Source organism: Cynocephalus volans, chromosome 11 (genome assembly GCF_027409185.1).
Source record: "Cynocephalus volans isolate mCynVol1 chromosome 11, mCynVol1.pri, whole genome shotgun sequence".
Classification (NCBI taxonomy): Eukaryota; Metazoa; Chordata; class Mammalia; order Dermoptera; family Cynocephalidae; genus Cynocephalus; species Cynocephalus volans.
Window position 1 is genome coordinate 51611524 of NC_084470.1, and position 26351 is coordinate 51637874.

General features: G+C 41.6%; 1 protein-coding gene across 1 annotated transcript in view; it reads left to right on the forward strand.

Annotated features, from left to right (window-relative positions):
- The first annotated feature begins 223 nt into the window (after nt 1-223).
- ENTPD3 (ectonucleoside triphosphate diphosphohydrolase 3) overlaps nt 224-26351 on the forward strand; it is a 36173-nt gene continuing 10045 nt past the window's right edge. The window contains exons 1-6 of the mRNA XM_063115399.1: nt 224-263; nt 3358-3485; nt 13556-13673; nt 22563-22713; nt 24854-25013; nt 26101-26334. Of these exons, the coding sequence (XP_062971469.1) occupies nt 224-263; nt 3358-3485; nt 13556-13673; nt 22563-22713; nt 24854-25013; nt 26101-26334 (831 nt within the window). The remainder of the gene's footprint in view (nt 264-3357; nt 3486-13555; nt 13674-22562; nt 22714-24853; nt 25014-26100; nt 26335-26351) is intronic.

Sequence of the window (26351 nt, forward strand, 5' to 3'; positions counted from 1 at the left end):
TTTTTCCTTACACTTGGGTAGGTAACCCGAGAATTTAAATTCCATCTTTGGGTCTATCTCTGAAGTTCTGGGTTTGGGCTCACCTGTTCCTGAATGAAGTTTTGATTTGGAAGAAGAGAAGTGGGTTTGTGTTTTAATGTGGGCAAGTTTTTTGAATTTCTGAAGTCAGGAGCCATGGCGATATTGTCATTCTGTATTTTCTCACCTGCAGCTGGGAGAAAAGATGTTCACGGTACTGACCCACCAGCCATGTGAACAAGCAGGTTAGTATCTCTCAGCAGGCAGCAAGCGTGGTTTTGTCAAATCACCTGAGAATCCCAGCTTCAGCCCACAGCTTTACATCCAGGTCCCCTGCAAATGACTGTTTAACCTCCTTGGTTTGAGACTCAGTTACTCACAGGAGTTTCACCATCAGCATTCCTCAGATAAAAGTAATGCTTTCCATCAAACCACACAAAACAAGGACTAACACGCATGTTTCACTTAAATGGTTTTTCCGGTTTGTATAATCCATTAATTTGGCCCTTGTGGTTTCCCTTACTGAGCTGCATGTAAGGTTTGCTTTAGAATATTGTTGATTTTGTGATGAATTATAAAGTGCTTGGATCCTTCTCCTGTATTTCCATCCAAATGTGCTTGCTGGCACAGTGCCTACAACATCCTCCACCCCCTATCATGGGACAGTGTTGTTATGGTTGATACTGCAGGCGCAGTGTGGATTTTCTCTCTCTCTCTCTCTCACACATACTCACACACACACAAACACTTTCAAGTTTGCCCCACCTGCCTGCCTCTGGAGCACTTTTTGGATTTGCTCATGTGGAAACCCAGAAGGCTCTGGCCTCTCCATGCTCAGGTAGGCACCTTGCAATTATAATGTTTGTCCAGCACTAATGACAGCACAGCTGTAGGCTGTGTTCCCTAAATGAATGAGATCTGATCTAGTCCATTTTGCTTTGTAATAAGCTTTTCTCCTGGGGCAAGGGTTTGCTTAAGGTAATCACAGCTTTTTACTTGAAAACTGCTGAAGCACAGAGGACTTAGGAGGCCAGCCACGTGGCTGTGGTTGTGGTTGCAAACTGCCTACATATCACATCCCCCTCCCCGGCGGGTAGATGTTCTTTGGTCATGCCACTTAATTGGGTGTTCTTGTCTTCCGAAAGGATATTATTTTAGGAGAGTAATGACAATTTATGTAATTTTTTTTTTTTTTTTTTTTGTAAAGGGAAATTGTACTTAGGGAGCTAGTTTACTTTGATTTCCAGGTTTTCCCCAAAACAATTTGAAATTTTAACACATACACTGTAACATAACACATAGTCTAACCTGTTACATTCCTTCCAAAGAACAAGTTTAACTTGGCAGATTAAATCTCTCATTAAATCTCTATGTCTGTTTGGGGGGAAAAAATACCTTAAACCTCTACTACCAACACTGACATATGCATTCTTCGAAAGTTGATGCAAAACCTCACCTTTGTGGATTAACCGGTTCCTGGCTGGTTTGTGTACTTTTATCTGGAACCACAGAAAAATGATCTAGGACCCCTTCAGATGCTCTGAAGGTCTACTCCACAGTGGTTGGCTGTTTACCCTCCTACCCCAGTTGCTATTACAAATGAGTCTGCATTACAAATAACCATGTGCATAAGTTATTTTACACACATGGATCTAGTTCTGTGGGACAAAAAGTGAGATTGCAAATCAGATGGTATGCTCATTTAAAATTTTGATAAACATTGACAAATTGCCTTTTAGTGATGCTGTACCAGTTTGCACTCCCAATGACAAGGTAGGAGAATGAAGGTGTTGTGACTACTTTTGACATCAGGAAGTGTCTGTGACTATCTCTATATTGCAGGGGAATCAGATGGGGCAGGTAGATTTGGCTATTCTGAGCCACTGAGACCCATTGCATGACTGCCCTCCCCAAGTAGTCAATGTTGTGATGTGATTGGATATTGGGGCTGAATCTAATTCTATCATGATGGCATACATGCCCCTTTTTTCTTCCACGAGAATGTCTCCTAGAAATAATGAAGGGATAAAACAACAGTAAATGTTCTGGAATAGGGCAGGATCTACCTCATTGCTATTCAGTAGAACTTTCTGCAATGATGGAAATGTTCTGTAGTTGCACTGTCCAATATGGTGGCCACAAGCCCATATTTGGTTATTGAACACTTGAAATGTGGCTAGTGAGATTGAGAAACTGAGTTTTTAATTTTATTTAATTCAAATTAATTTACATTTAAATAACCAATTGGTGAGAAGCTTATGGGATTCTCTGAATCCAGTGATCTTTCTATTATGCCATTGTTTACCATATTTTAGCCATTTGGGTGCCATTTATATTTATGACCTAATAGTTCTATGAAGACTATTGTTTAGTCAGTTTTTTAATTGAATGTCCTTTTATCTTTTTAAAAGTTAGATATAATTTATATAAAGTGAAATAGGTAGGTCTTAAGTTGTTCCCCTAAATCAGGTATTCTTGTTTTCCAAAAGTATATGTTTTTAGGATAGTGGGGACAATTTATATGAATCTTTTTTTTTTTTTTTAAGGGTATTTGTACCTAAGAAGCTGGTTTACTTTGATTTTCAACTTTTCCCTAAAGGACTTTGAAAGGTTTGATGAGTTTTGACAAATGTACACACCCTTATACCCCCACAATCCTATTAAGATATAAATCATTTCCAATACCCCCAGAAAGTGCCCACATGTACATTTCCAGTGAATCCCTGCACCAAACCACCAGGCAGTCACTGTTGTGATTTCTGTTACCTGCCTGTTTTAGACCTTCACATAAACGGAATCATTTTAGTATAGTATAGTACTAATTTCTCTTTACTGAACTGAGATTATATTAACTTTATTATTGTTATTGTTAGTTTGGTGGCTGGCTGGTATGGCAATCCGAACCCCTGACCTTGCTGTTATCAGCACCATGCTCTCCCAAGTGAGCTAATTGGCAGCCCCAACATTATTTTTAGATGGAATATTATATCAACTGCTTTAATAGAAAACCCAAATTTTTAAAATTTACATTAAAACAAATGTTATTGTAAATCATCTCAGGAATGACTAGTAATATGCATTTTATACTTTGAGAAATACTAGAAAAGTAGACCATGCATACCCTCCCTGCAAACACTGTTTTAGTACACAATTTGGGGGGAATAAAATATGGGTATTGAAGCCCAACTGCTGCTCTGCCTTTATAGTGCAGGGTCTCAATAAAGCCAGACAAAGTGACTTATGCACATGATTATGGGTCTGGTCCACGGATTCTACAAAGAAGACCAGTGCCTGGCTCCTACTTTTCCCTCATGTGTCTTCTGGGTCTTTCCATTTTAGGCCTCAAGGCCCTCTACCGGACTCCAGCCATCATTACCTTGGTGTTGTTGCTCATGAGCTTTGTGATTCTTGTGTCTGTCACACTCATCCAGATCCACAAGCAAGAGGTCCTTTCTCCAGGACTGAAGGTAAGAGTGAAGGGATGGGCATCAAAGGAAAGAAATGGGATATGACATCAATCGTTCTAAAACCACGAGTTAGAAAGGAAGAAAGTCCTTTCCCCCCTGCCTTTGGCTGGAGCAGGAGAAGGTGGTATAAGACCCAAGGGAGAAGGTCTGGATACACTAGGTTTATGATGTTTGAGGCTACAGATTGAGGGTGGTGACACCTTCTCCAAAAACTATGCGGTCTCGCTTTGACTTCTGACTGTAGGAACCAAAGCTAAAGTGTGTAGCTAGGGATTGCAGAAGGCTACCAAAGATTTACCAGTTGGTGCAGTTTCCATTTTTACCAGCTTGCCCCTTCCCCCAGACCACACAACCCTGATTATGAGTGAAGACCAGGAAACCAGGATCCTCTTCTGGCCTAGCCTGAGTGAACAAAAAATCAACGACTTCAGAAGGTCTCCTTGAGCTGTATTTGTGCTGCCTCTCTAGGGTCTAGGACATGTGCCATGATCCGCATAACCTTTCCTCTCCAAAAAATTACTCCAAACCTTGTGCTTAGTTCCAGAGGCCTCTCTCAGCACTTGATAAGTTCATCCCCAATGGCCTCTTAGATCATTTCTGGTGAGCTGAGTATTATAATATTTCACCCCAGCCTTGGCTTTGAGGATGTCCTTGGAGATGAGAGGTGATCCCACGAGGGGCTGTGAAGTGAAAGATGACAAGAATCAGTGGATCCTTCAATCATTTTGGCTAGGGGTCAGCAAACATTTTCTGTAAAGGGCCAAAAAGTATATGTTTTAGGCTTTAAGGCCACTTATAGTCCGTTGTATGTTATTCTTTGTTTTTTGACTCATTAAAAATGTACAAACCCTTCTCAGCTGGAGGGCCATAGGGTCCAGGTAATTGAGCCCTGTGATTTGAATCTCATTTAAGCAGTTACACTTGACCTCACAAGTCCTTTCTACATCTTCCTGCTATTAGTAATTGTTCAAAAGCTATATCTGAAATATGCAGAAGTTTTTACAAGGAAAGAAACTAATACTGCCTTGGGCTCTGTGGGTGGGTTTGATCTAACATTCTGAGGCTACTTTCCTAAAGGATTAGAGTATAATCTCCTTTAGATAATGGCATTTGGTTCCTTGATAGGATATTTTACTTAAGAGTTTCAGCCTTCATGAATAAGAGGAAAACTAATTATCTGGTTGTCCAAAGACATTTGCTGAGACCTAGAGAAGGTGTTTTCCCAAGCTCCCAGCATTGCTTTCTTCTATAAAGTACTGTGTTTAAAATGTAGTATGTATTTGACATACTGAGTACAGGATGTGGGTTCTGAGCTGTCCACACACAGGCGCATGAGGCTCTTTCCTCTGGATTTTCCAGGGGTGGGAAGAGAACAGGTTTGGAGGTGAGGAGACAAGACAGAAGCCTCCATTTATAAAATTTTGAGCACTACATTTTGTGCAGTGCTGTTCAGTTTAGTGAGCACTTTTCCCTGATTTTTCTTGTTTATCCCTTGTGCCGAATGTTGAAGGTGGGCAAAACAAGCACCTTGTTCACCATTCAGCAAGTAAGGAAATATGGGTTTGGCCAGTGAATGGCAAAATCAGAACTGAAACCTGGTCCCTTCTGTCGCAAGGCCGGGGCTCTCTTCACGACCTCCCTCTCCTCCCTGATCCTGAGTTCTGAATGGAGACCTTAGGAGGAGGGATTGGCCTCTGATAGGAGAACGCATCCTCCTTTGCACAGGAGGGAAGGTGGGGAAGATGGGTGCAAGAAAGTTTTGAGTTGGGGGAGGGGAGTTTAGTTCCCCTCTTAGACCCTAGTAATTGGAGTCCCTGCCCTGGGCCCCACATTTCAGAAGGATCAGCTCTAGCTGCACTCCAGGTTCATCTCTCCATGGGACAAAGGAATGTGCCTACTCAGTGCCCATGCTCCCCGGAGCATGGTGATTGGGACCCCGGAATCCAGAGTCTGTGTGAGCCTCCTTCTGAAGGAGGACCTCACCTCTGGTCTGAGAGGTGGCCAAGAGGCAGCTGCTTGCAGGGGATATAGACAGAGCATGGATGCGGGGTTCTGAGCTGTCCACACACAGGTGCATGAGGCTCTTTACTCTGGATTTTCCAGGGGTGGGAAGAGAACAGGTTTGGAGGTGAGGAGACAAGGCAGAGCCTCCATTTATAAAATTTTGCTTCTGTCCCCACAAATGTTGGGGATGGGCTGGTTAAGGCAGTTGCCAGCTGATGGCTTCCACTCGTTCTGGGAGGTGTGATGTATGCCCTCTGTTCATACTGGAGGGACTTGGAGGAATTAGATGGAAGACCAGAGGAGTAGACTGAGTGGAGAGAAGTGGATCCCAGGGCAATATAGAGGGCACCTTGGAAGGAGAGGACCTCACATGTTTATTTTCTTTTTCATTTTTTTTTGGGGGGGTGGCGGAGCACAGGGAGCTGTTTTATAACAAATTCAATTTCTTTAATAGTTACAGAGCTACACAGGTTATCTATTTCATATTGGCTCAGTTTTGTTTTTTCTTATTGAATCATAATTGATTATACATATTTTAGGGGTTCAGTGTGGATATATGTTGACCAAATCAATATTATTAGTATATATATTGTTACAAATTGTATTTATTCTTTATGCCCCTTGTCCAGTCTCTCCCCATCCCCCCCTGCTTCCCACTCCCACCACTGATAACTCTAGATTTCTTCTCTCCCTCTGAAAAAGTAATGGTTACTCTGTTGATTTGTTGCATAGATGATCTGTCCAATGCTGAAAGGTGTGTTCAGGTCCCCCAATATAATCATAGAGCAGATGCTTCTTTTCTCACTCTGGAATGGGCTTTGTGGAGAGACATGTCTTTTTCTTTTCTTTGGTCTCTGCTGGTGACTCTCCTTGTGTCAATGCACTCCAGCAGCTGGTGGACCATCTGTGTGGTGGCTGTGACGTATAGCCACTTTTGTGGCAGCCGTGGTTACTGTAGTGGCTGTGGTGGGCCACCCACATGGAGGTGATGTTTTTGGCATGCTTCTTGGCACTGGTAGTGTGCCTGGTTGTGGGTGGGGGGTCTAGTCCCTGGCTTGATGCCCCAGGCCCCCGGGCAGGGCCCCAAGGCACTGGCAGTGTGCCTGGATGTGGGAGTGTGGTCCAGTTTCCAGCTCCATGCCTCAGGTCTCTTGGTGGATCCCAAGGTTCTGGTGGTGTGCCTGGGCCAGAACTAATTTTTTGTCCTTTGCTTAGTTCTTCTTTTTTTTTTTTTGGTGGCTGGCCAGTAGGGGGATCTGAACCCATGACCTTGGTGTTACATGGCTGAGCCTAATCAACTGAGCCATCCCCTTTGCTCACTTCTAAAATGGGTGAACTTCCTGTGGGAACCAGTACTTGAGCTGTGTGGTTGAGCTAAATTGCCGCTTTGCTGCTGTTTCCCTAGGGAAGGCTTTTTGTGCAGCTCAGGGTTTAAAGTTGACTTTATAGGTACTTCCGGCTCTCCAGAGGCCCAGTGCACCTTGGTTGTGCAGAAACTCTGATCTGGGCCTGAGTTTTTTCATCAAACTGCACCCCATGCAATTCTGCATTCCTGACCAGTCTCCTCTGAATGGTCCTGCACTGATTGGGGAGCCAATCAGCTGTCCTTGCTGTGTCCCAGTGTTCTCCCTGTGGGCCCATCTCCCCCATCGCCCATGCTCCAAACACTTCCCATGGGACGGGCCCTGCACTGGTCCCTTGCGTTGACTCACCAGCCTCTGAATGGCTCCCCTTTTTCAGTTGTTCTGGCTCCTTACTCGGGCGTGGGTCCACGGGAAACCTGTTAGTGCTCTTGCTGTCCTGGGGCCACCAAGGTCCTCTTCTCACCTGCTGCCTCCAAGCAACTCCATCCAAAGGGCAGAGCTGTGTTTCCTGCTGCTCCTGCTCCATGCACTCAGCAGTTCCAGCCTTAAAGCGGCCGTGGCCCGAAATGCTCTGAGCAGTTTTTTCTTTCTCTCATAATGGTTTGTCCCACCTTCATGAACTCTATAGGTCTCTCCTCCTCTTCCCCTAAGCTCCAGCAGTCCCAGCTTGTATGATGTTACATTTTTGTAGTTGTAAATTGGTTGATTTGTAGGAGAGAGTGATGCTGGGGACCATCTATTCTGCCATCTTGACCAGAACGCAGGACCTCACATGTTTAATGCTGCTGTCTTAGGTTGGGTTCCCCTAGTCAAGGATGTGAGTGCAAGTAGATCATGTGAGTGTGATCACAGGAAGCATGGGTAGGAGAAAGGGGAAGTGAGACAGGAGGTAAGGCAGACAAGAGGGAGCCTGTTATCCAAAGTGTTAGCACTGTGGACACCTGGGGCTCAGTGCTGCTGGGGATCTCTGGGAACCAGTGCAGAATTCACCTCAGAGTTATCCCATATCAAGGGGTGCAGAGACACATTCCCCTCAGTTGTTTCACTCAAGGGCATGGTTATAACCAACTTCCATCAGTCACGGGTTGAGAGGCTGCTCCCTGGGGGACATTAACTCTCTAGTTTCTGTCATATTGTGTGCTCAGGTAGGCTTGGGCCACTAGAGAGAGCCTCCAGGCAGGTGGGAGGTGGATGGTTGTCCACCACAGTAGTAAGGTCTTATGAGAAAGCAGGAGCAGGAAGTGTCACAGGGCATACTTAGCTCCCAGCTGAGGCTCCCCAAAATTGGTACCAAACCCACAGGTCCGGCTGCCTGCCTCCAGACAAAAAACAACAAAGTCAAATGTTGGTAAAAATGGAAGTCAGCTTTTATTCAGGAATACTGGTGACCTAAGGGGAGATATTAGGCTAACCCTCCTCTCCAGTAAGCCAGAAGGAGAATGGCCAGGCTAAAGCCATCTCAAAGACTCAGATTTACTAAGGGGTTTTTAAAGAGGGGAATGAGAAAATGGAGTTTGGGAAATAAAAAGCAGGAGGGAAGGGGACGTGAGCAGTGAGGGCTTCGTGCAAGGTCTCAGTACAAAGTCTCACCAAGACTCTGCCTGGTTTCTGCTCCCATCCTTATGTCAGTGTCTGGGTAGTACATGCAAGTCTGCAGCTTCAGACTGACTGGAAAACAACTTTACATTCATGTAAATACTGTCATCTTGCCCCATAACCAAGGTTCAAAATTTCAAATAACCATGGGAAAAGAAGGAACTCAGAGAAATACATGCCGAGAAAAAAATTGTGTCTTAAAATTTGCCTACAGCCCGTATGGTTTTAGGTCCCAGCATGGCTTCAGTCCTGCTCCCTCCAACAGAAGGGCAAATAGCTTCCCATGTTTATACAGAAGAGAGGATTTTGAATGTCCGCACCACAAAGAAATGATAAATGTCTGAGGTGATGTATATGCTAATTACCCTAATTTGATCATTACACACTGTATATATGTATCAAAATACAACAGTGAACCCCATAAATAAGTACAATTATTATGTGTCAATTAAAATATTTTTAAATATATTTAAAAAAAGAAAATAGCAAAGATAGAATAGAATTCAAAGAGGGGATTTTAAATCTCTTCAGATCCTTGCTATCAGGCTCTAGCCACAGTTACAAGAGCCAGGAAGTTGTATAACATAAGAAGATTGGTTCCAAAGGTCCATTCTGCCTAACTAACTCTGTGGATTAAGTGTGAGAAAAGACAGATGTTCTGGGCCAGTTGAACCAGGAGCAGAATGACAGCCTTGGAAGAGAGCTTTCCACCTGTGGCTTTTCTCAGAGTATTGCAAGACCTCTCCTTTTGTTTTGCAGTGTGTGCTGGGGGCGGGGAAGAGTGCTGTAGCAATAAAGTTGAATGAATAGGAGGGCTTTTTAACTGTTTGTCACGCTCATGTTTGTATAGCGGGAGCCCTGTGTTGCCTTTGTGTGCAGCTGACAGTTGGTTCTGAGGGGGCAGCTCCTCGGCAGCCTGTCTGCAGGGCCCTGGAATGTTACACAAGACCCTCACGAAAGGTCGTGAAATTTGGCTGTTACATCCAACCTTGGCTTGCCTGACCCTGGTTTATGTGAGTTGAAGAGCAGAACTATTAAAACTCAGTCAAGGGATGAAGATGTCACCAGTCCCTTGTGCTACTGGTCTGACCTGCTCCACAAAGCTTGAAAAGTAAACGTGATGCCGTCCCTTTTATTTTTCACTTGAGTCCCCCTGCTTTATTATCATTAAGTCCAAAATCTTCCTCTTGAGGCTTCGCCCACCCACCCCCAATCACAACCATCCCAGAACCTTGGAGCTTTTCAGTCCAATGATCAACACCACATTGCCATTGCCCCTTGCACCCACATTATGTCACTGTTGAAGATGGGTCCTGCATGTCTTCAGGTTTCAGGGCTGGGCTTTTCTGCAGTGACCTGCTCAAGCCACATAAGTTTCCCATGTTGGATCCAAGATTATAGACCGTTTTAGTTCACATGCCTGTGCTCAGCCTTACTCTCAAAGGCATAGCCATTTGGCCGGGCTGTGTTGAAATCCTTCCCTTCTAATCCTCATTGAGTCTTGCTCATCAGCCTGCATTTCTATTGCCTTGTGGTCTGCCCTGGTTTACCCCTTGGAGAGCAAGAGGATAATAAGGAATGGTGGTGATCAGGTGGCAGGAGGAGGGAGGAAAGAAAGCCAACCAATAATATGGAGGCCCAGACCCCTTCCTTGTTGCTTTCAGTTTCAACCTGCATTTTAATCTCACTGTGAGTCTCTGCCTAGCACACACTGAACAATGCCACCATTGTTCACCATGGGAGACGTTATATCAGGATCCCGATCAACATTCATCAGACTGAAAGGCTAAGATTAAGAGGCTGTCCAGGTTTGAATACCAATTTAGAAGAAAAAAAACAAACTCAGTTTCTCCTAGTATACTCTCACAGCATGCTTCTGACACCAGATGTGTGGGAGTTTTTCCCCATACACCAAACAAGTGATCAATTCTGCAGCAGATACCAGCTGGGTGCCCTCTAGTTCAATTCGGACACTATCTCCCTGGAGATAGCATCAGATCCCACAGATAGAGGGCTCAGTCCCACAAGACTGCCCCCTACTTCAGATTCCGATTGCAAGCCCTGGATTATTTTATCTGTGCTTCTGACTGACCAGCTCTAAATCGCCAATTCCAGGACACCCTTCCTTGGATTTGATTAATTTGCTGGTACAGCTCACAGAACTTGGGGTAACACTTACTTACAATTACCAGTTTATTATGAAAGATTTTACAAAGGATACAAATGAAAAGATGCACAGGGCGAGGTATGGGGGAAGAGTGTCGTGGAGCTTCCATGCCCTCCCTGGGCATGCCACCCTCCAGGAATTTCCATGTGTTCAGCTATCCAGAAGCTCCCCAAACACTTTCTTTTGTGCTTTTATAGAGGCTTCATTATGTATGCATGGCTGATTAAATCTTGGCCATTAGTGACCAACCTAACCTTATCCCTTCTCCCCTCCCCAGAGGTTGGAAGCTAGAAGTGAAAGTCCCAACCCTCTTACCCTGCCTTGGTCTTTCTTGTGACCAGCCCCCATCCTGAAGCTGCTTAGGGGCTGCCAGCCACCTGTCAACTCATTAGCATGCCAAAAGACACTTATCACTTTGAAGATTCCAAGGATTTTAGGAGTTAGAAGGAAACTGGGACAAAGACCAAATATATATTTCATAATATCACATCAATGTACACAGGATGTTCTATTTCAGCGTAATAGAGAAGCTATAATTCAGGAACTAGAACAACTTCTTAAAATTTGATCTCATTTCAAATGAAGCAAGCATTTGTAACGTCAGAATGTTGGAAACCTCCTAAATGGCTAGAATCAGGGAATTGGTTAAATAAATTATTCTATGTATCACAGTGGATGTGATGAATGTACTGAAAAGAGTGATATCAGATTACTTTTACTGGCAGGGAGAGATGTTCATGATAATACTATTAAGGAAAGAGCATTGCATTGGAGAAAATGATGTGAAGTGAAATAATCCAGGCACAGAGAGAGAAATACCACATGTTCTCACTCATATGTGGAAGCTAAAAAAGTTGGTCTTGTAGAAGTGGAGAGTAGAATAGTGGTTACTAAGACTGGTGAGGGTGGGGAGAGAAGGGCGGAGGGGAGAGGGAGAGTGTGGTCAGTGGATATAAAATTGTAGAACGATAGGAAGAATAAGATCTAGTGTTCTACAGCAATATACGGAGACTACAGTCAACACAAATCACTGTATAACTTCAAGTAGCCAGTTGAGAGGATGCTGAATGTTCCCAACACAAAGAGATGACAAATATCTGAGGTGATGGATATGCTAAGTATCTTGATGTGATCATTGCACACAGTATAAATGTATCCAAATATCATATTATACTACATAAATATATATAATTATCATGGGTCAATTAAGAAAAAAATTAATTAAAAAGAAAAAAAATTTCAGAGACAGAAGTAGATTAAAGGTTATTAGAAATAGGGGAAAAGAATAATGGGAAGTGATTGCTTAATGGGTACAGAGTTTATGTTTAGGATGATGGAAAAGTTTTGGACATAGACAGAGGTAGTGGTTGCACAGCATTGTGAATGTAATTAATTCCACCCAATTCTGTATTTAAAAACACTTATAATGGCAATTCGTATGTTGTATATGTTTTATCACAATAAAAAGAAAGAAAATTGTAAGCACACAAAAAAAGAGCATTGCAAAATAACTATGTATGGTATGATCCTGTGTTAATTTTAAAACATCCATCTAAACACATATGTATATATATAGCTGTATGTACAGAAGACCATTAGAAAAGATATGTAACAAAGGATAAAACAATAGTTGGATTTGAGGGGTATTTGCTTTTCTTTCCTCTTTTTGTTTATTTGGTCTCCTATTTACTTCTTATAGTAAGTTGTCTAAAGATGAGGGAACCTAGAGAGGTTAGGCATCTTACCATCATGGTGAAATCAAGAACTCATCCAAGTTGACCTGCCTGCAGATCCAACTTCATTTTCTTCCATGGGACAACCTAGGCTAACCCAGCGCTGGTGGAATGGGGGAAGGGTGCCATCCTGAAGGCTTCTGCCTGCCCTGGGATGACTCTAGGCACAATTAGACAATGGGCTTAAGTCAGCATCATTAATTCTGATCTCCATAGGCTGCTGATACATGTTCGTTTCTGGTCAGGTTTGGTCCAGGGTCTGGGCTGGGCCATACCTTCAGGTGAATGAAACTCCTTGTTGTCTGTTTCAAGCTGAGCAAGACGGTCCAGGACTCACAGCCTAGTGTCCTGTGTACAGCTCATATGTGGAAGCTAAAAAAGTTGGTCTCATAGAAGTGGAGAGTAGAATAGTAGTTACCAGAGACTAGTAAGAGTGTGCGAAGAAGGGAGGAGAGAGGGAGAGTGCACCCCAGCACTGCCCACCAACACCTGCCTGCCTGCACACATACATATTACCAAAGTGGGAGCAATATGTTAATATTATTTTGTAGTTTGTTTTTTCCTCTTAATTATGAATACTTTAACTCTGAGGGCTGTTATAGACCTTTACATGGCTGTCCCTTGTGAAAACTTTTTACAAGTTCTTCCTGTAGTTTCTCTTTGGTTGTTCATTTCCAGGCTGATCAGCTGGAAGTTTGAAAACTGGACGGCATCCAAGTAACTAAGCATCCTCTCCCTTCTGAGACCCAGGTGGTTTCTGTCCCTCACCTCATGGGTCTGGATGCGGGGGGGGACTCAGAGGACCTGTCTTAGTATGCAAGATCCTTGGAGTACAGTTCTCAACGTTGGCTGCACCGAGATCACCTGGGGAAGTTTAAAACCTGTTGACACCTGGGCCCACCCTTAGAGATTCTGATTTAATTGATCTGGGATGCAGCCTTGGCATTGGGAGTTTTAAAAGCTTCCCTGGTGATTCTGGTGTGTGGCCAAGATTGAGAATCATGCCCTAGAATCTGACCTGTCTCACCTCATCCCTTTCCCCCACAGTTCAAGGGGCCAAATTGGTTCAGAGAAAATAATCTTCTCTTTTTGGTCAGCCCTACCTAAGTGAAGCAGTGTGGATTAAGGTATTTGGGGTTCTCCATGGTGAGGAGTCCTCAGAGAGGCCCAGCCCATTTCTGACTTTCCCTTTGCTTTTTTATGAAGTATGGAATCGTGCTGGATGCCGGGTCTTCCAGAACCACAGTCTACGTGTATCAGTGGCCTGCAGAAAAGGAGAACAATACTGGAGTGGTCAGTCAGACCTTCAAATGTAGCGTGAAAGGTAAGGACCAAAATGTGTCTGGAAGACCCAAACAAAAGCAAGATAGTGTCTGAAGTCCTTCAGAGGCCTGGAGAGATCCTGAGAAGCTGCCTGAGGCAGGGAATGAGCACTGGATGGGTAGTCAGGAAAATGTGAGATCTGTGCTAGTGCTGCTACTTGTCAGTGGAGTGACTTTGGTTCAGTCATTTCCCTTCTCTGGGCCTCAGTTTTCTCATCTTTAAACATGGGATGTGGTGTCAAGAACTTTGAATGGTCTGAGATTTTACTCTGTCGTACTTTCACAGATCTTGATAGAAGACACAAGACTCCTGGATCAGAAACAAAGGACAGTTTGTTACTCACAGTAATAGCAGTAGCCAGAGTATTAGCATTTTCTTGGGCTGATTCTCTGACTCCCAAATTGCACAGGATAATGTAAGAAGGGCCAGATAGTACGTGTACACACAGTGGGCTGTGTTACAGAAGAGGAACCCTGAGGTTGGGGAACCTGAAACATTTATAATGGGCAGTGAGCATGCCTGCTCTTTGCTCTAGAAACACTATGTCTGTCTTTCAAGACTGCTTGCTATGCAAATATTCTTGAAAAACAGAACAAAGGCAATCAGCACCTCTGCTTATAAGACATGTGGAAACATAAGAGACACATGGAAAATTGTCTTCCAACAGGGGGAAAGGGTGGCTGTACATATTGGGGGTAGGTGGAGGAAGATGGACAATACATAAACAAATGGGTATGGCTCTGTTATAGCAGAGCTTCATTTATAGACACTGAAATTTTGAATTTCATAAAATTCCCACATGTCACAAAATACTATTCTTCTTTTATTTTTTTCCCTACCATTAAAAATATGCAAAAACTCTCTTAGCTCACAGGCTGTACAAAAAAGGTGATGAAATGGATTTGGCTCATGGGCTGCCAACCCTGAAATAGAGTATTATCAGCATCTTTAATGACCCTCCATGCAACTCCCTGCCTCCCCCACAGCATGTCCTGAATTTTAAGTCAGCTGTTTCCTTGTTCTTCTTTGTAGTTTTGTCTTATATATTCTGTTTTTCCTGTTTTTGTTAGTGGAATCAAACATGTATTTATGTAAATGAAATCAAACACAAATCTTTCTGTAATTTGCTTTGTTCACTAACACTGGGTTTTCAAGATGTATCTATGTGGATATGAGTAGCTGTAACTCATTCATTTTTCTCTGATAATGGACATTTGTAATTTCCTGGTTGCTAAGATTGAGTATCTTTCCATATATTTATGGCCATTCCTATTTTTTGTGAAATGTGTGTTCATGTCTTTTGCTCATTTGTCTACTAAATTGCTTGACCTTTTCTTACTCATTTGGTGGAATTCTTTATATATATTCTGAATGTGAATTCTTTGCTAATAATATTATTTTGTTGTTGCTAATATCTTTTCACAGTTTGCAGTTTGTCTTTTTAGTTTCTTCATGATATCTTTTGATGAATGGAAGTTCTTGGTTTTTATGTAGGTATAACTATCAATCTCCTTTGTGGTTTCTTCTTTTGTATATTTTATTTTAAAAGTCCTCCCCTATCCTGAGTTCATTAAGATATTCTTCTAACAAAAGTTTTATAATTTTGCCTCTTACAATTAAGTCTTTAGTCCGCATAATCAAGCCCAGTTAGTGAGTATGTATATATGCGCAACTTTTTAAAAACTACCCTCTTTTGCTTTTAGAGCACTGTGATCTTTAGCCTGGAGCTTCCCAACCAGTGTGTCCTGAATGGGTTACTGGTATATCCTCAGTCCACAGGACAGCAGGTTAGAGACTCCAGATCTGTCCTCCCTGTCCCAAGCAGCCTCCTTCATTTCCCTCAGTGAGCTGCTCAACTATTATGATTTCTTAGAGGTCATGGCACTGAAAAAGTTGGGAAGCAGTGTTAGCCTTTCCCATAGGGAGACCAAGTGTCTTCTTTGGGTAACCAGATGAGTTCTCCCCTTCCTGGCAGGACAGCCAGGAGCTCGCCTACCCTGGTGCATGGGTGTCACAGGTTAAGATCTCTAGAAGCAGATGTTGAGACAGAGTTTAGAATGCAAGGGAGTTATTAGAGACCCACTCCAGTAGCAAGAAGGGGGAAGAAGAAGGATTGGACAGAGGAAAAGTCAAACTTCAATGCAGTCATGACGAAGCTTCAGCCAATCAGAGTTTTTCTACACTGGGCTGAAATGGCCTGAGATGGCTGGGTTACAGTACCTCTGTCACCATCAGTCATTGCATGTTCACCACTGTGGGAAGAGCAAGACCTTGAGCAAGGCAGCTCTCTGCAGCTGAGGCAAATCCTGAAGGAACTGATGGTTAGGACAATAAGTCTTTATTTGAAGGGGCATCTGTGTGGCTTATCTCTGTGTATACCAAGGGGGCTTGGATGTTTTCTGAGTATTGCTTGTGCTGTTATCCACAAGACACAGGCAGCCGCAGTTTTGCTCTGACCTCAGCCAGCAGTCCCATCTCTGTTCTCCTAACTTCTAAGCCATTTCCTCATCTCCAAGTGGGAAACAGGGCAGCAGAATGGTCCTACTGAAAAGAGAGACCATCCACTTCAAGAAAGAGCGAGTCATGTACAATAGTAGCTTAGTAAGACTTTACCTCATCCCTACTGTGTGAGCTCTGGAAAGTTATCTTCTCTGAATCTTCACCCCCTCATCTCTAAAATAAGAAAAATAGTAATATTTTCATAGTCCACTCCATATGAATGATTAGAAGATTAAATGGCATAATACAGTATATATATAGCAGGTAGCACATTCCTGGACTGTAGTAAGTGCTAGATAAATGTTAGCTGTTATTCATGGGGCATCACACTCCAGAGCTCCTGGTGGATCCTCTGTCAGTTAGTCTGTCCCACCGTTACAAGATCTCTTTCTTTAGACCTGAGAGACCAATTCAGCCAAGTCAGTCCTGATGGCCCTTTGTCCATGGGGAGAGGTAGGGCTTTTATGAGGAGGTGTCACAGGCAGTCTCTCAGGGGAAGGGACTCTTGGCCCACCCTGGATGCCATATGTGATTTAAGGGAGGGACAGGGTCATGGAGCCTGCAGCACATCCACAAATGGATCTTCCCTTCTTTGATCACAGTAGCCTCAGGGATCCATATGGTACTCTGAATGACCAGAAGATCACACACTGCAGCTTAAATTACAGAGTTGAAGTTCAGCAAGTGTCATCCCCTTGAGAACACGTGGCTTCTCCAAGTATAACTTGGGTTTCTGGTTTCTCAGTTGCAAGTTTGCCAGGGCTCCCTTGCCTTGGCCAATGTGAAGAGGGTGGTGAATGCTTGCTCACCCAGCAGTAATCCCAGACACTTAAGCCCTCAGAATTTCTTTATCTGGGGGTTCATAGCGGGTGTCAATCCTCACTTGCTGCTGTTTTCCATGAGCTCACTGGGCACTGCCTTTGTTGGTGGTCCAGTGCTGGTGTTCGCTCTGGTTGCTTGTGGTCAAGCCATCCCCTTGAGGGGGCTGGTAACCTGCATGCCTCTCATTTCTTTTGCAGTGCTTGTGCCTGCTGCTGCCTTCTCCCACAAGGGACATTCAAGATGTTTTTCCTTTAAACCAGCGATTAAAAATTTTTTAAGCTCCACTGGAGCCTAAACTTAGCTATCTCCTCCACTGAAATGCCTCAAAGAGTAGCTTCAGGGACCAGGCACCACAGTGTTGAAAAGTGTCCTCTGCCAATAGTTGGTCAGAGCCCAAGTTAAGGCACATGTCTTTTGTTTCTGTCCCCCCCGGCAAGTTTTGTGCCATCTGTTCAACCCTCTCTCCCCATATTGAAATAGCAATTTCAGATCTCTTTTTGAGGTTCTAAATCCCTGTATCCCATGAGCCTGTGAGCCTCATCTCCTTTTTCCCTCTAGGAGGCTTAAGGGACCTTATGCAAATAGGCCCTCGAGTGACATTCCTGAAGGTTTCACTATTCTATCTTACTCCTAACCACTTCCTATCCAGAGACCAGCTCTAGCAGACTGTATTTTGTCTGTCTTAGATTGGACTACATAATCCCCTTACTATAGAAGTGTATGCTGGTTTGAAAATCTCATTGATTGATCGATTCAGCCATTCATTTAATAAATATTTATGTGCCTATTTGCCAAGAACTGTTCTTGGCACTGGAAATTCAGAAATAAAATATATATAAAGTCTCTGCTGGTATATGTTATAGAACTTGCATTCCAATGAAGGAGATAGAAAAAAATAAATGCGCATATGGTATTTCAGGGAGATGAACTGTGAAGAGAAATCAAGCAGGGTGGGAGATACAGAGTGACCACACTATTTTCTTTTTAATTGAAACATAATTGATTATACATGTTTGTAGGGTACAGAATTGAATATCAATACCTGTGTACAATATGTTATGATCAAATCAAGATAATTAACATATTCATCATTACAAAACATAATCATTTTTTGTGTCCATTAACCAATTTCTCATTAGCCTGTTTCCTCCCACCTTTCTAGGAACCACAATTCTGTTCTCTCCTGAAAGTTCAACCTTTCTGAAGGTTGAACTCAGAAGGTTGGAAGTGTGATCTTCCTTCCTTCCTTCCTTCCTTCCTTCCTTCCTTCCTTCCTTCCTTCCTTCCTTCCTTCCTTCCTTCCTTCCTTCCTTCCTTCTTTCCTTCTTTCTTTTCTTTATCTTTCTTTTATTTATTTATTTTTAATTCTCACTTATGAGTAAGGTCATGTAGTATGTCTCTTTCTGTGTCTGGCTTATTTCACTTAACATAATTTTCTCATACGGTAGTTCTATCTATAGTTGTCTGAGAAACTTCCATACTGTTTTCCATAATGGCTGCGCTAATTTACAGTCCCACGACCAGTATAGGAAGGTTCCCCTTTCTCGTCATCCTTACCAGCGTTTGTTATTTTCTGTCTTTTTGATAATAGCCAGTCTAACTAGGGTGAGATGATATCTCAGTGTGGTTTTGATTTGCATTTGATTAGTGATGTTGAGCATTTTTTCATGTACCTGTTGGCCATTCGTATATCTTCATTTGTGAAGTGTCTATTTAGCTCTTTTGCCCATTTTTTAATCAGATGATATGTTTTTTTACTGATAAGTTATTTGAGTTCTTGGTATATTCTGGATATTAAACCCCTTGTCAGATGTATAGTTTGCAAATACTTTCTGCCATTCTATAGGTTTTCTTTTCATTCTGTTCAGTGTTTCCTTTGCTGTACAGAGCTTTTTAGTTTGATATAATCCCATATATATATATATATTTATATATATAAATATATATATATATATTTTTTTTTTTTTGCTTGTGCTTTTGGGGTCTTATTCATGAAGTCTTTGCCTAGTCCTGTATCCGAAAGGGTTTCCCCTATGTTTACTTCTTGGAGTTCTATAGTTTGAGGTCTTTTTTAAAGTCTTCAATCCATTCAACCCAAAAAAGCAAATTGGAGAAAGGTGTATATATTAAGCTACCATTTATCTAAAAGGTGGGTGATACAAATATATATGTATTTGCTTATATTAAACAAACACTAGATAAACTTTTTTTAAAAAAGAAACTATAGGGAGAGGAGACAAAGATAGAATCTAGATGTCTCTGAATATATCAAGTTTTGAAGATTTGACTTTAGAACTATTTTAATAGCTATAAAACAAAATTGAGTTTTAAAAAAGACAGTTCCTAAAATTTAAGAGCAAATGAAACAAACTAGCCCAATTTTACATCAAGTTATTGGCATAGCCATATAAAAAGAGTATTTTAATATGATTAAACATGGTAATTTGACAAAAAAACTTTTAAAAATGTGTAAAACTGTTTTTAATAATCACAAAGTTGGTGGCAGTGCTGGTATTGTTATACTGAGACTGTTGTGTGTAGATTGTGAAGTAAGGCAAATGAGTTATGTTGGAGTTGCTGGGAATCATGATTTTTAGCATAGGAAAAAGAAAATAAAGATGTAATATCAAAGAGGTTAAGTAAAATCCTCTAGTTTTGAATTTGAATTGGATGTATCAATAAGAATTCATGATGTATATTCTCTTAAATAAAGTTTGTCCTAGGTCTGTCCTATGAAAAGGCTTTCAATGAATATCCTAGCTTCCAAATTTTGTACACTAAATACTATTTTTTAATAAAAGGTACCAGGGATCCTTGGAGAAATGGTGGATTCCAGATCTGGGGCAGGAAATGTACAAAATCATCTGATATATTCTGTCACTTCAGAAAGCAAAGAAGCTCTCAAAGGCTTTAAGGGTCATGTCAAAAAGACTTAGGGACCCATACCTTTCACCATACACTATAGTCAACTCAAAATGGATTAAAGAATTAAATATAAACCCTGAAACAATAAAACTTCTTAAAGAAAACATAGGAGAGACACTTCAGGAAATAGGACTGGGCACAGACTTCATGAATATGACCCCAAAAGCACGGGCAACCAAAGGAAAAATAAACAAATGGGATTATATCAAACTAAAGAGCTTCTGCACAGCAAAAGAAACAATTAACAGAGTTAAAAGACAACCAACAGAGTGGGAGAAAATATTTGCAAAATATACATCTGACAAAGGATTAATATCCAGAATATACAAGGAACTCAAACAACTTTACAAGAAAAAAACAAGCAACCCAATTAAAAAATGGGCAAAAGAGCTAAGTAGGCATTTCTCTAAGGAAGATATCCAAATGGCCAACAGACATATGAAAAAATGCTCAACATCACTCAGCATCCGGGAAATGCAAACGAAAACTACACTGAGATACCATCTCACCCCAGTTAGGATGGCTAAAATCCAAAAGACTCTGAACGATAAATGCTGGCGAGGTTGTGGAGAAAAAGGAACTCTCATACATTGTTGGTGGGACTGCAAAATGGTGCAGCCTCTACGGAAAATGGTATGGAGGTTCCTCAAATAATTGCAGATAGATCTGCCATATGACCCAGCTATCCCACTGCTGGGAATATACCCAGAGGAATGGAAATCATCAAGTCGAAGGTATACCTGTTCCCCAATGTTCATCGCAGCACTCTTTACAATAGCCAAGAGTTGGAACCAGCCCAAATGTCCATCATCAGATGAGTGGATACGGAAAATGTGGTATATCTACACAATGGAATACTACTCAGCTATAAAAACGAATGAAATACTGCCATTTGCAACAACATGGATGGACCTTGAGAGAATTATATTAAGTGAAACGAGTCAGGCACAGAAAGAGAAATACCACATGTTCTCACTTATTGGTGGGAGCTAAAAATAAATAAATAAATTCACACACACACACACACATACACACACAAAAACCGGGGAGGTGGGGGGAAGAAGACATAACAACTACAATTACTTGAAGTTGATACGACAAGCAAACAGAAAGGACATTGTTGGGAGGGAGGGGGGAGCGGGAGGAGGGAGGGAGGTTTCGGTAATGGGCCACAATAATCAACCACATTGTATATCGACAAAATAAAATTAAGAAAAAAATGAGAAAAATAAAAATAAATAAAAATAAAATAAAAATAAAAAAAAGACTTAGGGACCACATTGAGGAGGAACCCACTGGCGAAAGGTGGGACCATCAATAAGAATAACTGCAATAAATTGAAGCACTCAAATACTCTTAAATTCATATGTTCCTACAGATCTAAAAAGCAAATAAAATCCCTTATTGGTTAAATTAGGGGGAATGTTGGAGATGCAACCTACATTTTTTAAGATGGCAAATAAAGGAAGTAATCAAGCAGTTATCCTGCCTTTCCTTTACAAACTGTAGCATAGAGTAACCCAATAGTTAACGCTGGGGAGGTCTTTCTCTTTTAAGGCAATAAATGAAGAACAAAAGGTAGAATTAAAATATCACTATTTTTCATAATTTGTGTAGTGATAAGTAAAAAATAAATAAATAAATAAAAATAAATATCGTTATGTTGCAACCCCTAATGGAATAATGGATGTAAGCACAAAAAGAAAGACAACCAGACTCTATGTGCCTTCTATTGTAAGCACACATTAATCCCTATACAGTATTCTTTCCAAAAAATTTCAAACCTGAATCTGATCAAGCCTCTACATTCAATTAGCAATTAATAGAAAATACAGAGGACCATGTAAGATGTTAATTGAACTGTGGGGGTACAATCAGCAAATTCTACACTGTGGAAACTCTACAGGACAAAGAAATTACAAAGATTAAAAAAAAAATTACAAGGAAAAATAGAAAGGGAGGGTGGAACCAATAAATTAAAAGGGGCTTAAGATTGCAATGTATAAAATTTATTGGGAACCTGATTTATACAAACGGGAGTGGAGAGAGAGAGAGAGAGAGAGGTGGGGAGGGAGCGGAAGGAGAGAAAGAGGCACAGAGCGGGAGAATGAGAATGAATTTGGAGGCAATGTGAACCCTAACCAAATAATGGATGATATTAAGGAATGTTTTTAATTTTTGTAGGTGTAATAAGGGTACTTTCGTTTTGCTTCTTTCAAAGAATTCTTACCTTTTGTGATACATACTGAAATACTGGGAATAAAGTGATACGATGTCTGCAATTTGCTTTGTGGGAAGAGAGTGGAGAGAGAACAGATGAAGTAGGAGTTGATCATTGTTGAAGCTGGGAGATGGGTGCTTGGAGTTCGTTATACTATTCTCTCTACTTCCATTTATATTTGAAATTTCCATAATGAAAACATGTTTTTAAAGCTCACTTTTTTCACCTTTGTAATTTATTCCTTCCAGAGGTTGGGAGAGGACCGATCAGTGTGACCCTTGGGAATTAGCATATCTACCTGTTTTCAACCCCCTACCACAACCTAACAGTAAAATTGAAAGCCAATTTGCCTTTTATTTAGAAGCCAACAATAATAATACAACTTCTGGGAATGCTGACAAGTACTGACTGCTTGCTCTTCAGGCTCTGGGATCTCCAGCTATGGGAATAATCCCCAAGAAGCCCCCAAAGCCTTTGAAGATTGTATGGGAAAAGTCAAGGGGCAGGTTCCAGCCCACCTCCATGGGTCCACCCGCATCTACCTGGGAGCCACGGCTGGGATGCGCCTGCTGAGGTAAAGGAGAAATGGCCCAAAGGAGCCCATTTGACCCAAATAGCCAAGAATGTGTTGAACCTTGCCAGGAATGTAACTCTATTTCTGGGAGCAAACACGAAGGGAAGAAGTCCATATTCTGCCATAAATTTAGGCTTTAAATGTTGGGAAATTTTTAGTCTTTATTTTAAAACCCAGCAAGAAACAATTCTAAAATTGATTCCCTCTCCCTTGATGGTTTTATTGAAAACTTTGAAAAAAGCGAGGTAACATGAAATCTGCTCATGGGAACTAGAAAGAATCCTCTGGTTCTTTAGAATAGTTGTTTTTGACACCTGGCATTCTGACACTTCTGAACAACCAGCTAAGTTCTGTAGTAAGTGCGATCCATAGCTATGTAGCTTCTGCCCATGTACAAAACATCACTGAAGTCTGGTTTAAAACAATGCAATGTCTACACCTCACGTCAGTCAAAGCCTTTGGAGTGATGAAACAAACATCTCATTTCATTCAATCAATCAGTTCCTTCTAAATTAGCAGCCATGACTTTTAGCCCAGTTGGATTGATTTTGATTGTCCTTTTTTTTTTTTCTCTCCATTATAATATTTCCTTGACCTTGAAATAAAAGAAAAATAGTTCCAAAAAAATATCAAATTTAAGTCTATTCAAGGTAGAGGCTGCTCCAAGCATTGGAAATAAGGCTTTTTCAAGAGAAGACAACACTCATTTTCTTCAAAGACACTTTATCCATGATCTCAGTCATGTAAAATTATATATGTCTGGGCATGAAGAAAATATAAATAAATAGAGCCACTTTAACAAGACCATAAAAATAAATCATGAAGCTCTCTCAGTGGATTGGACCTTTTCCTTGGAGTTTTCCTATTCTTGTTATTATTTGATGTCCTGGTTGACTAAGCAGAAATGTGGAAGGAAGTTGTATTTTTTTTAACTCACTCTTGGAATCTGCAGTGTGTTTCAAAATGATTGAGTTGACCTGTAATAGAAATTATATAGAAATTTTTTCCTTCTGCTTTTTCTTTCTCATGAAAACAGTTCTAAAGAACCTGACTTTTTCTTAGTTGCTTTTCCCCCAGTTGCTCAGTGAGATATTATTAAAAGGTCCTGCAATTTATAGCCCATGGCAAAAACCATGAAAAGAAAACTTACCACTTGGGAAAAAAAGTGGATGTCCCCTTTGAATAATTAACTTTTCTTGTAAAACTGTTTTCTGATAGTGATCTACTTCTTCTGAGGAACTAGCTGATATTTTAATTATTAGAAAAGTAAAACAAAAAAATTTTAAAAAAAACAATTGATGTAAATCAGCTAGAATGGGAATTGATAAAACTGGGAAAACTGAATTACTTTCCAAGCAGTGATTATTTGCCACTGAGTTGGAATGGACTTCTGCTTGTAGCATTGCTCTTTCTTCTCCCTGAGCCAAGACTGAGCCAGGGTCCCTGGCTTTCTTAACCCACTGATGAAAGAGGAAGTAATCTCCCAAGTGAGCTTTCTTTCATAGGGTAAAACAGCAGCAGGTGGATGCCATAATAACACACAGTAATGCTATGTTCCACTCCTCTGTGGGTCAACACACCAGTGGTTTTTCAATCCAGTGATAACCGTGATTACCATCATATCCTCTTATGATGAAGCTCTTCCAAAGAGTGAAGCAGGGACAGCTAAAAACTCAATCTTCTTCCTTTCCCCCTTCCTCCAAAACTGCCCTTCCTTCTGGCTTGACCAGGGCTCCTTTGCATGATGCCCTTAAGGGATTACCTATGTCACTCTTCTGCTGTCACCAATCTGCTGATCTGAGTCAGAGCAATAGCAGCTAAGTAGGAGGCTCTTTTGATTGCTGATTGCTAGAGAATGGAACTGGAACAGGAACAGTTAGGGATGGATGGGGAGAACAAATTGTACTTCCACTGAAAGCTACTTTCCTGCTTGGTAGTTTGACAGGTAGCAAGTGCATCCTGCCTTCATGGTGGCCCCAGGAGACATCAACTCGCAAAAGGGGTTGCCGTGTATGGTACACATCTGGACAATCATCCCTGTCAGCAGGAGGTGGGGATGTTTACATTTTCACCTGAGGGAGACTATTTTAAGACTGTGTTGTCTGGGCACTCAGCCTTTTGTGTTCTGTGCCTTGCATAGGTTGCAAAATGAAACAGCAGCTAAAGAAGTCCTTGCAAGCATCCAAAGCTACTTCAAGGCCCAGCCCTTTGATTTTAGGGGTGCTCAAATCATTTCTGGGCAAGAGGAAGGGGTATATGGATGGATTACAGCCAACTATTTAATGGGAAATTTCCTGGAGGTGTGTGGAAACAAATGCATGGTTTTTAATTTTGCTCTTTATCCCATCCCCTGTGAGTGGTAGCTTAAGCAGAAGTACATGATGACAGGGACATCTGTCCTGTGTCATTCATTAATGTAATTCATTAGGATAACACATGTCATATCATGTAATTATTAGGATAACATGTAACATTATTATGTGTAATCTCATGTAATTCATTAGGATAACACCTATGAGACAGTAACTAAGAAAAGACACATGTACAGCTGGGGGAAAAGCATGGATCATAAACAGGACCAAATTCTTGGGGGAGGAGGAATGTCATCACTTGACTAGATTGTAAGAAATTGGAGAGGGTGGAATCTAGATTTAACACTGGGCTATGGGTCTTTTGAAGGGCAGTTGGACCATGATTCTTTGAGAGACTCCATGGCCATCTGGGATATACATAGCCCTCAGACAGTCTGCTTCCCCGAGTCCCCAGAGACAGAGAGGTCTTCACTCTGTGTCCCTAGGTCTCCTTACAGTCCAATCCCTGCACTCCCTGTTTTTTTGATGTGGAGGAAAGTCAACTCTCAGAGACAACTGCCCTGTTACAGAGGGTACAAACTGAGGGTACTGGGACCATATCCAACCCAAGACCTATTTTGTTTCCCTGCAAATGTATTTTAAATTTATAAGATAATTGCCAATAGTTAATATTTGGGAAATTTCACATAAAAATTTACATTTCTAGCTTCTTCTGACCTCCTCACCTTCCCATTCCCAAAACTGGAGGAACTGATCACAGTGGATTTACATTCCTGCGTGATTATAACTAATGAGAACAAAATGTAACTCATGGACTCTCCAGTTTGTTGCAGTCCCCACCACTCCCTGTTGTACACCTAATCTACTTCACTCATTTATTTCTCATTTATGTTATCTGCCCAGCTCCTGTAAGCATTTGAATTCACCACCCCTGAAATAAAAGGAGAGAACTGGCCCTGAATGCTCCCCATGTCATACTTCTTAGTATTAGGAGATGGGTCTTGGGTGGAGAAACCTAGGCGAACAGAGATGGTGCCTTTGGCCTTTTTTCTCACTTTCTTTTCCCACTGTGCAGAAGAACCTGTGGCATATGTGGGTGCATCCACATGGAGTAGAAACTACAGGTGCCCTGGATCTAGGTGGTGCCTCCACCCAAATATCCTTCGTGGCAGGAGAGAAGGTGGGGCTAAACACCAGCGACTTCGTGCAGGTGTCCCTGTATGGCTACATGTATACACTCTATACGCACAGCTTCCAGTGCTATGGCCGGAACGAGGCTGAGAAGAGGTTTCTGGCAATGCTCTTTCAGGTACGTGGGCCTGGGAG